This window comes from Lolium perenne, chromosome 2 (genome assembly GCF_019359855.2).
Source record: "Lolium perenne isolate Kyuss_39 chromosome 2, Kyuss_2.0, whole genome shotgun sequence".
Taxonomy (NCBI): domain Eukaryota; kingdom Viridiplantae; phylum Streptophyta; class Magnoliopsida; order Poales; family Poaceae; genus Lolium; species Lolium perenne.
Genome location: NC_067245.2, coordinates 123389604 through 123406783, shown reverse-complemented (window position 1 = coordinate 123406783; position 17180 = coordinate 123389604). Strand labels below are relative to the sequence as shown.

The 17180-nt window shown below is 51.1% G+C and overlaps 1 protein-coding gene across 1 annotated transcript in view; it reads right to left on the bottom strand.

Moving 5' to 3' along the window:
- The window catches only part of LOC139835590 (uncharacterized), a 64458-nt gene extending 56712 nt beyond the window's left edge, over positions 1 to 7746 (bottom strand). Inside the window, exons 1-5 of the mRNA XM_071825454.1 lie at positions 6658 to 7746; positions 6372 to 6579; positions 5582 to 6264; positions 5120 to 5454; positions 4398 to 4516 (exon numbers count right to left, since the gene is read on the bottom strand). Of these exons, the coding sequence (XP_071681555.1) occupies positions 4398 to 4516; positions 5120 to 5454; positions 5582 to 6264; positions 6372 to 6579; positions 6658 to 7536 (2224 nt within the window). The 5' untranslated portion in view covers positions 7537 to 7746. The remainder of the gene's footprint in view (positions 1 to 4397; positions 4517 to 5119; positions 5455 to 5581; positions 6265 to 6371; positions 6580 to 6657) is intronic.
- Between the last annotated feature and the right edge of the window lie 9434 nt (positions 7747 to 17180).

Genomic DNA, 17180 nt, shown 5'->3' with positions numbered 1-17180 from the left:
GCAGGCAATGCGCCCTGTGGGAGAAGAACGGCGACGCGCAATCGCCGAAGAAGTAAACCGGCTGCTCGCTGCCGGCTTCATCATAGAAATCAAGCACCCGAAATGGCTGGCAAACCCAGTCCTAGTGCTAAAGAAGAACAAGACGTGGCGAATGTGTATCGATTACACAAGCCTCAACAGCGCGTGCCCCAAGGACCCATTCGTCCTACCGCGAATCGACCAGATTATCGACGCGGTCGCCGGGTCCGAGTCGCTGTGCTTCCTTGATGCATACTCCGGGTACAATCAAATAAAGATGGCCAAGGAAGACCAAGAGAAGATCTGCATTCATCACACCCCTAGGCGCCATCGGCTACCCGTCCTTGACCTTCGGCCTCACCCCCGCCGGAGCAACTTACCAGCGGTGCTTGAACAGCTGCATGGAAAGCCAGATCGGCCGCAACGTGCATGTCTACATCGACGACGTGGTGGTCAAATCGACTCGATAGACCGACCTCGTCAGCGACCTCGCCGAAACATTCGCCAACTTACGGCGATACAAGATCAAGCTCAACCCTTTGAAGTGCACCTTCGGGGTTCCATCAGGACAGCTGCTAGGCTACGTCGTCTCCAAGCGAGGCATCGAACCTAACCCGGAGAAGACACTGGCGGTCATGCGCACCAAGCAGCCAGCATGCCTAGTCGACGCGCAAAACTCGCCGGTCGAGTCGCCGCCCTCGATCGCTTCATACCCCGGCTCGGAGACAAGGCCATGCCACTCTACCGCTCGCTCAAGAAGTCGGAATCATTCCGGTGGACAGACGAGGCGCAGCGGGCCCTAGAGGAACTCCAGCACGCCCTCTCGAATACCCCTATCCTCGCGGCCCCGCTGCCAAAAGAAACCATGCTCCTATACGTCGCCGCGTCGAACCGCGCTATAAGTGCAGTCATGGTCGTCGAACGGAAGGAGGAAGGAAGGGAGCAACTGGTACAACGCCCGGTCTACTACATCAGCGAAGCCTTAATCGAATCCAAGCAACGGTATCCACACTACCAGAAGCTGGTGTACGCCGTCCTCAGGGCCCAGCGGCGATCGGCCCTTACTTCCACGAGCACCCCATCAAGGTAGTCGCCTCAACACCACTCGCCGACATCATCCGCAACCGCGACGCAATCGGCCGGATCGCCAAGTGGGCAGTCGAGCTCGGCGTCCACAACATCACCTATGAGTCACGCCACGCCATCAAATCTCAAGCACTCGCCGACTTCCTCGCCGATCGGGAAGAGGCCCAGCAGCCAAGCTCCCCGCGGACCTCAAACATTGGACGTTGCACTTCGACGGTTCTAAAAACCTCGAAGGAGCAGGCGCGGGAGTCGTCCTCACATCACCAAAGGGCGACACGGTGAAGTACGTCCTGCAACTCAGATTCGAGCCATGCACCAATAACATGGCCGAGTACGAGGCGCTCCTGCACGGCATGCGAGTCGCAAAAGAGATGGGCGCAACACGGCTGCGCTGCCTCGGCGATTCCGACCTAGTCGCCAGCCAAACTTCCGGCACCTGCGACGCCACAGACGCCAACATGATCGCATACAAACGCGCCGTCGACCAAGCCGGCGCTAGCTTCGCCGGTCACGTCGTCGAGTGGGTCGACAGCGCAAGAACGAAGAAGCCGACGCGCTAGCCAGAATCGGGTCCAAGCGACTTCAACCTCCTCCGGGCGTCGTCCTGGACATCCTCAGCCACCCCTCGGTGCGCGTACCACGTGAGCTGGACATTGCCGAGCCACCCGCTCCCGACTCCACCTTAGTCGCACTCGCCGCCGACAGCATCGATTGGACCGAGCCATACATAAGCTACCTCGAGCGCCAGGCGCTGCCAATGGATGAAACCAAAGCACGGGCCATCGTGCGCAGATGCAAGTCCTTCACCATCATCAACAATGAGCTATACAAGCGCAGCGTCTCGGGAGTGTTCCAACGATGCGTCACCACGGCGGAAGGGCGTAACATTCTGCGCGACATCCACGCAGGGGACTGCGGCCACCACGCAGGCGCGCGTTCAATCGTCGCCAAGGCCTTTCGTCACGGCTTCTACTGGCCAACAGCCCACGAAGACGCAATCGCTCTTGTCCGTTCGTGCGCCGGGTGCCAAAAGTATGCAAGCCAGTCGCACATGCCAGGATCGGCATTGAAGACCATCCCCCTCACCTGGCCCTTCGCCGTGTGGGGCATGGACATGGTGGGAAAATTCAAAACGGCCCCCGGCGGGTATACTCACCTCCTGGTAGCGGTGGACAAGTTCACCAAGTGGGTAGAAGCAAAGCCCATAAAGAAGTGCGACGGGAAGACAGCCACAAAGTTCCTACGCGAGCTTATCTATCGGTATGGCTACCCTCACAGCATCATAACCGACAACGGCACCAACTTCGCCAAAGGGGAGATGGCCGACTTCTGCGAAGAGAAGGGCATCCGACTCGACCTCGCCTCAGTCGCCCACCCCGAGTCGAACGGCCAAGCAGAAAGGGCAAACCAGAGCATCCTTCACGGACTCAAACCACGCCTGGTCGTGCCCCTAGAGCGCGCAGCCGGTTGCTGGGCAGAGGAGCTCCCTTCAGTACTATGGGGCATCCGCACAACGCCTAACAGGTCAACCGGCTTCACGCCTTTCTTCCTGGTATACGGCGCCGAAGCCGTCATGCCCACGGACATCGCCTACGACTCGCCTCGGGTCGCCAACTACGCTGAAGAAGACAACGAGCGAGCTCGCCAAGATGACGTCGACCTCCTCGACGAGGCCAGAGACCTCGCACTCTCCAGAACCGCCATCTACCAGCAGGACCTCCGTCGCTACCACAGTCGCCGCGTTCGAAGTCGCTCCTTCCAAGTCGGCGACCTAGTACTCCGGCTAATCCAGGACAAGAAAGGGATGCACAAGCTGTCCCCTCCCTGGGAAGGACCATTCGCCGTCAGCCGCGTACTCGGCAACGACTCCTACTACCTCATCGACGTCCGCAAGGACGACAAAGGCGAGCCGCTCACTAAAGAAGTGGAGCGCCCCTGGAACATCAACCTCCTCCGGCGGTTTTATACCTAAGGAAAAAATGTAACCCGAAAATTCAGAGGTTAATAAAAATCGCCGACCATTTTGATCTCAAGCTCCGACTACCCCTCTTTCACCCGCCAGATATCCCCATCTCTCAATCCCGGTACATACCGGCTTAGTCGCCGCGACAAGCGACTAGGTACTGAGAGACCTCCGGTCGCCACTGCTGGAAGAGAGAAGTCCACGATCAGCCAAGTAGCCGGGCTAACACGGGATGGCGGCGTGACCGGGGCACAACACCAGGTCCGGCCACCCACCATCCCTCACGCCGTCGGGTGAAAACGGCGACTGGAACCCACAGCAGGGCCGCACGCTCGGCCAGCCCCACGGGCCATGGCGACCGCCTTGTGCTACGCTATAAAGCACACCAATGCCCTCCTCTACCTTAGGCTGGCGAATTGCGTGGCTAAGTACTTCGACTAGGGACCCCGCAAAACGGACCCGCGGCTCGCCAAGGAAAATACGCCCGCAATGATCCCCTTTGGAGTCGCCTAGCGACTGGCTCACAGAGCCACGACGAGTGGCGCGCTACATCCGAACAGCGCAAACTACAACTCACCACTACTCCACCCATGAGGCTGCTATTCGTACTATAATGACTACGTACTGCGACTGGGGACGCCCAGCTCGAAAAGGAAAACAGTCAAGTCGATAGCCTTCATCGGGGTCGCACAGCGACTGGCCTGAAGGCCATGGATAGTCGGAACCAACTCCAACGCATCGCCGCCACAAATAACGCAAAAGCGACCACCGAATCACATTTAAGCAAAAGTCATCATTATATTTACAACTAACACCCGCTCGCGGGAAACTCCATCCACCTCTTACACAGGTACTCAGCAAACTACGAGGACGACCCCGGAGCACCCTCTACGACAGGCTCGACGCCGTCATCGCCGTGACGAAACTTCGGCGTGTACACCACGACCGGATATGTCGACAACGAGCCGGCGGCCGCGGCATGGAAGAGGCGCTCCGCGGGATAGTCCACCGGGCCTGGCTCCTTCTCCGCGTCACCAGGCGCAGCTTGGCTGGGGATATGAGTCTCCAAGTCCGCGGTCGCCAGTACTCGGTCAGCGAAGGGGCGCACCGCATCCATCAGCCGCAGCACTTCGGCAACATCGAACTCGCCAGTCTCCGAGGGGAAGCCAGCAGTAACCTCCTCCACGTCGAACCCTTCAGAGTAATGCGCCAGCACCATGCTCAGAGCCATGGTAATGCCAACGCGGCAGGAAGAACGGCGAAGCCAGTCAACAACAGCCGGAATGTTGGACACGGCCTTGAAGACGGATGGCGTGTCCCGCGGAATCACCTCCCGCGGACTTAGGTACTGGAGTGCGGCAAGTATCTCCCCTGCACAGGCGATGATACGCGCGGGCGCGGTCGACAGGCAGTCCCGCGGAGTCGCCGTCACCACGAAGTCCCACGGTCCTGCAGTCAACAGCTCAAGGAAAACGAAAACATGCGTCCTTCCCCTCCAACGCCGACTCGCCACGCTCGGGGACCGACCCCGAGGCCTGCTCGCCACGCTCGGGGACTGACCCCCGAGGCCTGCTCGCCACGCTCGGGGACTGACCCCCGAGGCCGACTCGCCACGCTCGGGGACTGACCCCCGAGGCCTGCTCGCCACGCTCGGGGACTGACCCCCGAGGCCGACTCGCCACGCTCGGGGACTGACCCCCGAGGCCTACTCGCCACGCTCGGGGACTGACCCCCGAGGCCGACTAGCCACACTCGAGGACTGACCCTCAAGGCCGACCCGCAGTGGTCAGATGCTCGAACGCCCGGCAAGTAAACAAAAAGTGCGAAGACAGGAACTTACCAAGAATCTGCCGCGACATCTCCCTGACGAAAGCCTCGAAGTTGGTCTTCTCGGCCTGCACCGCCAAGACGATGCCCTCGGACGCCTCCTTCTCCGCAGCAAGTTCTTTGGCGTGCTGCTGCTTCAAGGCCGCCAACTCCTCCCGCAGAGACGCGGCAGCCCCACGTGCAGAATCCCGCGCATCAGTCGCGGCCTCCAGCTTTACCTTGTACTCGGCGATGACATCCTCCAGCTCCCGGCCCTTCTGCTCCAGGACCTTCGTCAATTCCGCCGCCTCCGCTTTTGCCCTTTTCCGGGCCTCTTCGGCCTGCTGCGCCCGGAACTCGGCTTCACGGTAGAAGGACTCCTTGACGAACCCTTCCCGAGCCTCGGCAAGAGCCTTTGCCTGCGCCTCTGCTACAAGAAAAGGAAACGGTGAGAACGAACGCCCGGGCCAGTGACACTGAATGAGGACGGCGAGTGGGCATGACTTACTGCCCAGGGCAATCAGCTTCCGGTTCTTCTGCGCCGCCTCCTCCACAAGCGCGGTCAGCCGCTTAATCTCCGCCTACGGAAACCAAACAAAAATGCCAAGGTCAACAAACAAAAAGCAATAGAGGCTCGACTCGCCCTTTCAGACCAAGTCGACCCTCGGGGACTGGGGGTGACTAGGCCACGTGTTCAGCGACACTTACCACATGCGCCTCGCCAAGCGCCGTGTGGAGCTCGGTGAAGGTCAATGAAGACGGCGGCGGATGACGCGACTCGGTCGCCCCGTCCGCTCGCATCACCGCCTCAGTCGACGGAACCTCGCCCGTCCGCGTGTCGGTGTCACTGGGCGGGGCGCGGTCCCTGGCGGCCTTGGACCGGCGCTCTTTCAGTGGCTCCGACAGGCCGCCCTCCTCGACGATGTCCTCTTCAACTTCGGGTGCCTTCTGCCCCTCGGTCGATCCAATGTCAGTCGACTCCTCCTCCACCACAGGCGGAGCAACGTCCGGACCCGTCGCCGCACTCGCCATGCCCCCGCGAGCCATGCTGGGTAGAGGAAAAACGTTGGCGGTGGGCTCGACGTGGCTAGTGCTCTCCTTCTCCGCTTGACTCCCGGCGGCGGGCTCTTCTGGAGCCGACCCCGCACCCCCAAGGTCGGACGGCGCCGCCTTCCTCTCCGCGGCTTTCTTCTTTGCCTCGGCCGCCCTCGTGGCCGCCACCCCGGCCGCGGGCGGCTTCGCCAAGGTCTTCTTCTTGGACCTACAGAGAGGCGAGGTGAGTCGACACTCAGTCCAGTCGCAGGAAGGATAAATTCGACAAGAAATACTTACTTCACCGTGGGAATCGCTTTTACGCCCGGACCGGCCCGAGCTCCCGCGTCGATTGCCCCCTTCAAGGGACACTGGAGCCTCATGGACCCTTCCAGGATAGTGGGGCGCAGTCGCTTCGATAGTGGCTCGGCCCCTGCCTTGGAGGGCTCCGCCTTGTCCTCCGGACGGGAGGTCGCCTCCTCTTCAGCCGCGCCCTGGGACGAGGACTCGGCCCCCCTCTTCGACCCGCGCGGGAGTCTGATGAAGTCCCGCGCCTCCGAGTCCGACTCGGTGCGCTCCTCCTCCTCGTCGACCTCTTCCTCCTCGCCTTCGGTCATCTCCGGTGGTTCCTTTCCGGCGAGAGGAGGGAGGTGGTCCGCGATCTTCTGCCAACGCTGCAATCGAATCAGAGGAACAAGTCAGAAAGGAAGAAGCGCGGCTAAGCCGTGCGAAGTCGCCATGCGAAGCATTACCTGAGGCGCTGGGGTGTCTTCGGTGTAGGGCTGCAAGCCGTCCTCGAAGGAAGTAAAGGTGGCAGTGGTGATCTTAGCGAGCGCCTTCCGGTACTCGCCCTCGTCCCACTCGGTCGCCGTCGACCGGGTGCGGTCGTTCTGTCCCCGGTACTCCCACATGGGGTGAGCTCGGCACCGCAGGGGGATCAGCCGCCGGCCAAGCCAACAGTTGTACATGTCGACCGCCGTCAGGCCGTCATCTTTTAGCGCCTGGATCGCTTGGCGCATATCCTTCACCACCTTCTCCTGCTCGCGCGGCAGCGACCGGACATTGAGGCGCCGCGGGACGCTCGGCTCGGGACTGTATTGGGGAATGCATACCTCGCCCGGGGGAGTGTACTCCTTGGCGTAGAACCAGAAACGACGCCACAGCGACTGCGCCTTCTTGGGGAGCGCCATGTCGATGAAGCTTTCCCCGGACTTCACCTGGAAGGTGATCCCCCCGTTCGGGATGAGTGCTTCGCTGTTCTTGCTGGCCCGAGTCGCCCGCCCGTGGAAGATGGACACCCACAGCGGGAAGTAGGGCGGACAGCCCAAGTAGCATTCGCACAGCGCCACGAACAGAGAAATCTGCTGGACGCTGTGCGGCCCGAGGTCGGAAACCTTGATGCTGTAGAAGGCCAGCAACTGCCGGAGGAAATCGGAGGTGGGGAGAGCGAACCCGCGATCGAGGAAGCTCATGAAGATCACGAACTCCCCGGGCCGTGGGAGGGGCTCCGTCTCGTTCGCCGGCGGAACCCGCCATCGCTCCTGGTTGAACTCCGGGATGACTCCGGAGGCGACGTACGGGAGGAGAGACTCCCGCGTGACCTTCGACTTGCCCCAACCCTTCGCCGCCATGGATGCGTGTGGAGTGTGGAATGAAGATGAGATGAAGAGAAGATGGGGGATGAATGCGGAGGAGTGTTGAACCCTAATCCTAGGGGCGACCCTTTATACCGCCCGCACTCGCTCAGATTGAGGATGAGATCTGTTCGTTGAATTGTCCCGGAATCGCCGCCCCGCAATCAACGGTCGAGATCTGCGCCGTCACCGGCTGAATAGCCGTTAAACTAGCCGTTAGCGGTCACGTCGAGCCTAACGGTCAACAACATGCAGACGGTGTGCGCCTCGGTCAACGTGAAATCTAGCCGTTGGCCTCTCCACGTGTCTCTATGGTGACTACGCGTCGACTGGCAAACGGCGATCGCTAGAGCCGATCGTCACACGCTCGATCGATCGATCAAATTATGGCGACTGAGACTGCCACCGCACCCGCGACTTTATCTTTGGAAGCCCGGCGGCGACTCATCTTGATCCATCACCGCGCCTCTCCAAGACTTGTTCCAGATCCGCGCTTCTTCACCACCGCGCTTGGGGACTACTGATGGGGATATGCCCCTAGGGGGTGGGTCGCCAGTCCCAGTCGCCATGAAGATAGAGGCTTGGGTGGATCGCCAGTCGCCTAAGCGACTGGGCCCTAAGGCGACTGGGCCGTGATCCCAAGGAGGAGGTCCACACGGCTGGACAAGAAGATTACTTGCGAGAGGGATAGCGGATCCCGGATTAGTAGCAACTGATATGATTCGGAGTTATCTCCATGTAACCCTAGGCCGGGGGTGCTTATATAAACCCCCGAGCTTAAACCCTAGAGGACAACTTACTCAAGATCCAATCTCCCCCTGTAAGCTCTCGGCGCAGCCGCCGACTGAGCCCCCCCATTGTAATTCTCCATTGAGCAATAAAGATCTAGCAGGACGTAGGCCTTTTACTCTCCGGAGGGGCTGAACCTGGGTAAAACCCTTGCGTCTCTTGCACCTCGACCCGTAGATGGCAATGTTCCCTTCCCCTCGCATCGATGAAGTGCTACCCCCTGTAGCATCTGCCGTGGTTACATCCACGACAGGAAGTAAAACCCAAATTTATTGATTCGACACAAGGGGAGGTAAAGAATACTTATAAGCATTAACAACTGAGTTGTCAATTCAGCTGCACCTGGAAAAGCACTAGTAACAGGGGTGATGTGAAAGCAGCAGTAATATGAGAGCAGCAGTAACAGTAACACAGTAGTAGTAGCAGTAATATGAGAGCAATGGCACCAGAAAATAGTTGATACTACTTCCAATGACATGTAGAAACAAGTATATGATGATGAAAGATGGACCGGGGTTCCCAGCTATCTACACTAGTGGTAACTCTCAAATAACAAATGTTGGGTGAACAAATTACTGTTGGGCAATTGATAGGATTGAAATAGCATTAAGACAGAACATCAAGATTATTAATCATGTAGGCATGTTTTCCATATATAGTCATACGTGCTCGCAATGAGAAACTTGCATAACATCTTTTGTCCTACCAGCCGGTGGCAGCCGGGCCTCTAGGGAATCTACTGGAAATTAAGGTACTCCTTTTAATAGTGCACCAGAGCAAAGCATTAACACTCTGTGAAAACATGTGATCCTCATATCTAAGCCTTCCCCTCCAGTTATCCCAGTTGTTGTCACTCTGGGGCCTCGGGTTCCGGACATAGACATGTGCAAACAACTTGTAGATACAATCTAAGCAATAAGTATAGAGCTTAAATCTAAGATCATGCCACTCGGGCCCTAGTGACAAGCATTAAACACAACAAGATTGCTTCACAAACTTATATAGATAGACTAATCATAATGTAACAATCCATCCGATCCCAACAAACACAACACTGATTACATCAGATGAATCTCAATCATGTAAGGCAGCTCATGAGATCATTGTATTGAAATACATGGGGGAGAGAGTACCAACTAGCTACAGCTAGAACCCGTAGTCCATGGGGGAACTACTCACGGAGCATGATGGAGGCGGTGGCGTCGATGGAGATGGCTTCCGGGGGCACTTCCCCGTCCCGGCGGCGTGCCGGAACAGAGATTCTGTCCCCCGAATTGGAGTTTCGCGAAGGCGGCGGCGCCCCTGGAGTCTTTCTGGAGTTTCGTCAATTCTTATCGCGTTTTTAGGTCGAAAGGGCTTATATAGGCGAAGAGGCGGCGCAGGAGGGCGCCTAGGGGTTGATGTCTACGGGTGCTTCTATTCTTGTAGACAGTGTTGGGCCTCCAAGAGCAGAGGTTTGTAGAACAGCAGCAAGTTTCCCTTAAGTGGATCACCCAAGGTTTATCGAACTCAGGGAGGAAGAGGTCAAAGATATCCCTCTCAAGCAACCCTGCAACCACAAAGCAAGAAGTCTCTTGTGTCCCCAACACACCTAATAGGTGCACTAGTTCGGCGAAGAGATAGTGAAATACAAGTGGTATGAATGAATATGAGCAGTAGTACAGCGCCAGAAAAGTGCTTGCTGGCGTGCAGTTGATGGTAGTAATATTGCAGGCAGTATAAATGCAGTAAAACAATAAACAAGCAGCGATAGCAGTATTTAGGAACAAGGCCTAGGGATCATACTTTCACTAGTGGACACTCTCAACATTGATCACATAACAAAATAAATAAATAGATGCTAGACTCTACACCCTCTTGTTGGATGATGAACACCACTAACTGTGTAGGATTACACGAACCCTCAATGCCGGAGTTAACAAGCTCCACAATATTCAATGTTCATGTTTAAATAACCTTAGAGTGCATGACAGATCAACATAATCAAACAAAGTACTAACATAGCATGCACACTGTCACCTTCACACTACGAAAGGAGGAATAGATCACATCAATACTATCATAGCAATAGTTAACTTCATAATCTACAAGAGATCACAATCATAGCCTACGCCAAGTACTACACGATGCACACACTATCACCATTACACCGTGCAGGAGGAATAAACTACTTTAATAACATCACTAGAGTAGCACACAGATAAATTGTGATACAAAACACATTGCAATCATAAAGAGATATAAATAAGCACTTCACTATGCTACTCTGAATTACTCTCTGGCAAGATAACGAACACTAATTCATCATGTAGGCAAACCTTAAAGATGCATTCCCAAGTACTAATGAACACCCCACTCTGTCACTTTGAGCATTCACAGGAGGTACTAACACACCACAATTTCATAGAGACATCCAACTCAAATCATAACTCAGTGAATAAGTATTCTGTGAAATATAGCCTAAGAGACCCACACGGTGCACACACTGTCACCTTTACACACGTGGGACAAGGAGTCTCCGGAGATCACATAAGTAAAATCCACTTGACTAGCACAATGACATCTAGATTACAAGCATCATCATATGAATCTCAATCATGTAAGACAGCTCATGAGATTATTGTATTGAAGTACATAGGAGAGAGATGAACCACATAGCTACCGGTACAGCCCCGAGCCTCGATGGAGAACTACTCCCTCCTCATGGGAGACAGCAGCGTTGATGAAGATGGCGGTGGTGTTGATGGAGAAGCCTTCCGGGGGCACTTCCCCGTCCCGGCGGCGTGCCGGAACAGAGACTCCTGTCCCCCAGATCTTGGCTTCGCGATGGCGGCGGCTCTGGAAGGTTTTCTCTGGTTTCGTCGAACGTGATTGGGTTTTCACGACGGAGGCTTTAAGTAGGCGGAAGGGCAAGGTCGGTGGAGTCCTGGTGGGGCCACACACTAGGCCGGCGCGGCCAGGGCTTGGGCCGCGCCGCCCTACTTTGTCCCCACCTCGTGGCCCCACTTCGTTTCCCCTTCGGACTTCTGGAAGCTTCGTTGAAAAATAGGACCCTGGGCGTTGATTTCGTGCAATTCCGAGAATATTTCCTTACTAGGATTTCTGAAACCAAAAACAGCAGAAAACAGGAACTGGCCCTTCGGCATCTCGTCAATAGGTTAGTTCCGGAAAACGCATAATAATGACATATAATGTGCATAAAACATGTAGATATCATCAATAATGTGGCATGAAACATAAGAAATTATCGATACGTCGGAGACGTATCAGCATCCCCAAGCTTAGTTCCTGCTCGTCCCAAGCAGGTAAACAATAACAAAGATAATTTCTGGAGTGACATGCCATCATAACCTTGATCATACTATTGTAAGCATATGTAATGAATGCAGCGATCAAAACAATGGTAATGACATGAGTAAACAAATGAATCATAAAGCAAAGACTTTTCATGAATAGTACTTCAAGACAAGCATCAATAAGTCTTGCATAAGAGTTAACTCATAAAGCAATAAATCAAAGTAAAGGTATTGAAGCAACACAAAGGAAAATTAAGTTTCAGCGGTTGCTTTCAACTTATAACATGTATATCTCATGGATATTGTCAATGTAAAGTAATATAACAAGTGCAATATGCAAGTATGTAGGAATCAATGCACAGTTCACACAAGTGTTTGCTTCTTGAGGTGGAAAGAGATAGGTGAACTGACTCAACATAAAAGTAAAAGAAAATCCCTTCGCAGAGGGAAGCAGGGATTGAATCATGTGCTAGAGCTTTTCAAGTTTTGAAATCATATAGAGAGCATAAAAGTAAATTTTTGAGAGGTGTTTCTTGTTGTCAACGAATGGTAGCGGGTACTCTAACTACCTCATCAACCAGACTTTCAAGAGCGGCTCCCATGAAGGACGTTATCTCTACCAGCAAGGTAGATCATCCCTCTTCTCTTTTGTTTACACATGTACTTTAGTTTTTTCTTTATTTATTTTAGATGACACTCCTCCCAACCTTTGCTTTCTCAAGCCATGGCTAACCGAATCCTCGGGTGCCTTCCAACAATCACATACCATGAAGGAGTGTCTATTTGCAAAATTAAGTTGCTTACTGATGAATCAGAGCAAAACATGTGAAGAGAATTATTAATGCATGTTAATTAATCGGGGCTGGGAACCCCATTGCCAGCTCTTTTTGCAAAATTATTGGATAAGAGGATATGCCATTATTCCATTGGTGAAAGTCTGTCCGAAGTAAATGACAAGATCGAGAGATAAAAACACCACATACTTCCTCATGAGCTATAAAACATTGACACAAATAAGAGATAATAGCTTTTGAATTGTTTAAAGGTAGCACATGAAGGATTTGCTTGGAATGGCAGAGAAATACCATGTAGTAGGTAGGTATGGTGGACACAAATGGCATAGTGGTTGCCTCAAGGATTTTGGATGCATGAGAAGTATTCCCTCTCGATACAAGGTTTAGGCTAGCAAGGTTGTTTGAAACAAACACAAGGATGAACCGGTGCAGCAAAACTCACATAAAAGACATATTGTAAACATTATAAGACTCTATACCGTCTTCCTTGTTGTTCAAACTCTTTACTAGAAATTATCTAGACCTTAGAGAGACCAATTATGCAAACCAAATTTTAGCAAGCTCTATGTATTTCTTCATTAATAGGTGCAAAGTATATGATGCAAGAGCTTAAACATGAGCACACAATTGCCAAGTATCAAATTATCCAAGAAATTTTATCAATTACTACATGTAGCATTTTCCGTTTCCAACCATATAACAATGAACGAAGCAGTTTCAACCTTCGCCATGAACATTAAAAGCTAAGAACACATCTGTTCATACGAAACAGCGGAGCGTGTCTCTCTCCCACACAAGCATTTATTCAGAGAATGAAAATAACAAAACGAAAATAAAAGCACACAGACGCTCCAAGTAAAGTACATAAGATGTGACCGAATAAAAATATAGTTTCAAGAGAAGAAACCTGATAAGTTGTCGATGAAGAAGGGGATGCCTTGGGCATCCCCAAGCTTAGACGCTTGAGTCTTCTTGAAATATGCAGGGATGAACCACGGGTGCATCCCCAAGCTTAGACTTTTCACTCTTCTTGATCATAGTATATCATCCTCCTCTCTTGACCCTTGAAAACTTCCTCCACACCAAACTTTAAGCAAACTCATTAGAGGGTTAGTGCACAATCAAAAATTCACATGTTCAGAGGTGACACAATCATTCTTAACACTTCTGGACTTTGCACAAAACTTCTGAAAGTTAATGGAACAAAGAAACTCATTCAACTTAACAAAAGCGGCAATGCGAAATAAAAGGCAGAATCTGTCAAAAACAGAACAGTCCGTAAAGACGAACCTGGAAGGGGCACTTAACTTGCTCAAACGGAAAAACTCAAAACTAATGAAAGTTGCGTACATATCTGAGGATCACACACGTAAGTTTGCAGATTTTTTTGATTTTTTTACAGAGACTTCTGCGCGAATTCGTGACAGACAGCAATGCTGTTTCTGCACAGCAATCCAAATCTAGCATCAACTTTACCATAGAGACTTTACTTGGCACAAAAATGCAATAAAATAAAGATAAGGAGAGGTTGCTACAGTAGTAAACAACTTCCAAGACTCAAATATAAAACAAAAGTACTGTAGTAAAATAAAGACATGGGTTATCTCCCAAGAAGTTCTTTCTTTATAGCCATTAAGATGGGCTCAGCAATTTTAATGATGCACTCGCAAGAAATAAGAGTTGAAGCAAAAGAGAGCATCAAAAAGCAAATTCAAAACACATTTAAGTCTAACTTGCTTCCTATGAAAAGGAATCTTGTAAATAAACAAGTTCATGAAGAGCAAAGTAACAAGCATAGGAAGATAAAACCAGTGTAACTTCAAAAATTTCAGCATATTGAGAGGTGTTTTAGTAACATGAAAATTTCTACAACCATATTTTCCTCTCTCATAATAATTTTCAGAGGCATCATGAACAAACTCAACAATATAAGTATCACATAAAGCATTCTTATTCACATGCATAAAAGTATCATTACTCTCCACATAAGCATAATCAATTTTATTAGTTGTAATGGGAGCAAATTCAACAAAGTAGCTATCATTATTATTCTCATCAAGTGTAGGAGGCATATTGTAATCATAATTAAACTTATCCTCCATAGTAGGCGGCACCAAAAGACCAATATCATTATAATCATCCTAAATAGGAGGCAAAGTATCGTCAAAGTAAATTTTCTCCTCAATGCTTGGGGGACTAAAAATAGCATGCTCATCAAAGCCAGCTTCCCCAAGCTTAAAATTTTCCATATCATTAGCAACAATGGTGTTCAAAGTGTTCATACTAATATGTTCCATGGGTTTTTTAATTTTCGCATCAAACCATCCATGTCTTAAATCAGGAAATAGAATAAGAAGCTCACTGTTATCCATTATGCCAAACTAGTGTAAACAAGAAACAAAAAGATGCAATTGCAGGATCTAAAGGAAATAGCTTCAAGCACACACACAATGGCGCCAGAAAAGTACTTTACCTCGGACCGGAGTATGAGTGCCTTTTACCTTTCCTCCCCGGCAACGGCGCCAGAAAAGTGCTTGATGTCTACGGGTGCTTCTATTCTTGTAGACAGTGTTGGGCCTCCAAGAGCAGAGGTTTGTAGAACAGCAGCAAGTTTCCCTTAAGTGGATCACCCAAGGTTTATCGAACTCAAGGAGGAAGAGGTCAAAGATATCCCTCTCAAGCAACCCTGCAACCACAAAGCAAGAAGTCTCTTGTGTCCCCAACACACCTAATAGGTGCACTAGTTCGGCGAAGAGATAGTGAAATACAAGTGGTATGAATGAATATGAGCAGTAGTACACGCTGTAAAAGTGCTTGTCGTGCGGTTGATGGTAGTAATATTGCGAGCAGATAAATGCAAGAAAACAAGAAACAAGCAGCGATAGCAGTATTTAGGAACAAGGCCTAGGGATCATACTTTCACTAGTGGACACTCTCAACATTGATCACATAACAGAATAAATAAATAGATGCTAGACTCTACACCCTCTTGTTGGATGATGAACACCACTAACTGTGTAGGATTACACGAACCCTCAATGCCGGAGTTAACAAGCTCCACAATATTCATTGTTCATGTTTAAATAATCTTAGAGTGCATGACAGATCAACATAACCAAACCAAGTACTAACATAGCATGCACACTGTCACCTTCACACTACGAAAGGAGGAATAGATCACATCAATACTATCATAGCAATAGTTAACTTCATAATCTACAAGAGATCACAATCATAGCCTACGCCAAGTACTACACGATGCACACACTGTCACCATTACACCGTGCAGGAGGAATAAACTACTTTAATAACATCACTAGAGTAGCACACAGATAAATTGTGATACAAAACACATTGCAATCATAAAGAGATATAAATAAGCACTTCACTATGCTACTCTGAATTACTCTCTGGCAAGATAACGAACACTAATTCGTCATGTAGGCAAACCTTAAAGATGCATTCCCAAGTACTAATGAACACCCCACGCTGTCACTTTGAGCATTCACAGGAGGTACAAACACACCACAATTTCATAGAGACATCCAACTCAAATCATAACTTAGTGAATAAGTATTCTGTGAAATATAGCCAAAGAGACCCACACGGTGCACACACTATCACCTTTACACACGTGGGACAAGGAGTCTCCGGAGATCACATAAGTAAAATCCGCTTGACTAGCATAATGACATCTAGATTACAAGCATCATCATATGAATCTCAATCATGTAAGACAGCTCATGAGATTATTGTATTAAAGTACATAGGAGAGAGATGAACCACATAGCTACCGGTACAGCCCCGAGCCTCGATGGAGAACTACTCCCTCCTCATGGGAGACAGCAGCTTTGATGAAGATGGCGGTGGTGTTGATGGAGAAGCCTTCCGGGGGCACTTCCCCGTCCCGGCGGCATGCCGAAACAGAGACTCCTGTCCCCCAGATCTTGGCTTCGCGATGGCGGCGGCTCTGGAAGGTTTTCTCTGGTTTCGTCGAACGTGATAGGGTTTTCGCGATGGAGGCTTTAAGTAGGCGGAAGGGCAAGGTCGGTGGAGTCCTGGTGGGGCCACACACTAGGCCGGCGCGGCCAGGGCTTGGGCCGCGCCGCCCTACTGTGTCCCCACCTCATGGCCCCACTTCGTTTCCCCTTCGGACTTCTGGAAGCTTCGTGGAAAAATAGGACCCTGGGCGTTGATTTCGTCCAATTCCGAGAATATTTCCTTACTAGGATTTCTGAAACCAAAAACAGCAGAAAACAGGAACTGGCCCTTCGGCATCTCGTCAATAGGTTAGTTCCGGAAAACGCATAATAATGACATATAATGTGCATAAAACATGTAGATATCATCAATAATGTGGCATGAAACATAAGAAATTATCGATACGTATCAGGGGTCCCACCCCATAGGGCGGCGCGCTGATGTCTACGTGTGCTTCTATTCTTGTAGACAGTGTTGGGCCTCCAAGAGCAGAGGTTTGTAGAACAGCAGCAAGTTTCCCTTAAGTGGATCACCCAAGGTTTATCGAACTCAGGGAGGAAGAGGTCAAAGATATCCCTCTCAAGCAACCCTGCAACCACAAAGCAAGAAGTCTCTTGTGTCCCCAACACACCTAATAGGTGCACTAGTTCGGCGAAGAGATAGTGAAATACAAGTGGTATGAATGAATATGAGCAGTAGTACGGCGCGAAAAAGTGCTTCTTTGGCGTGCAGTTGATGGTAGTAATATTGCAGGAATTAAACATGCGGTAAAAACAAGAAA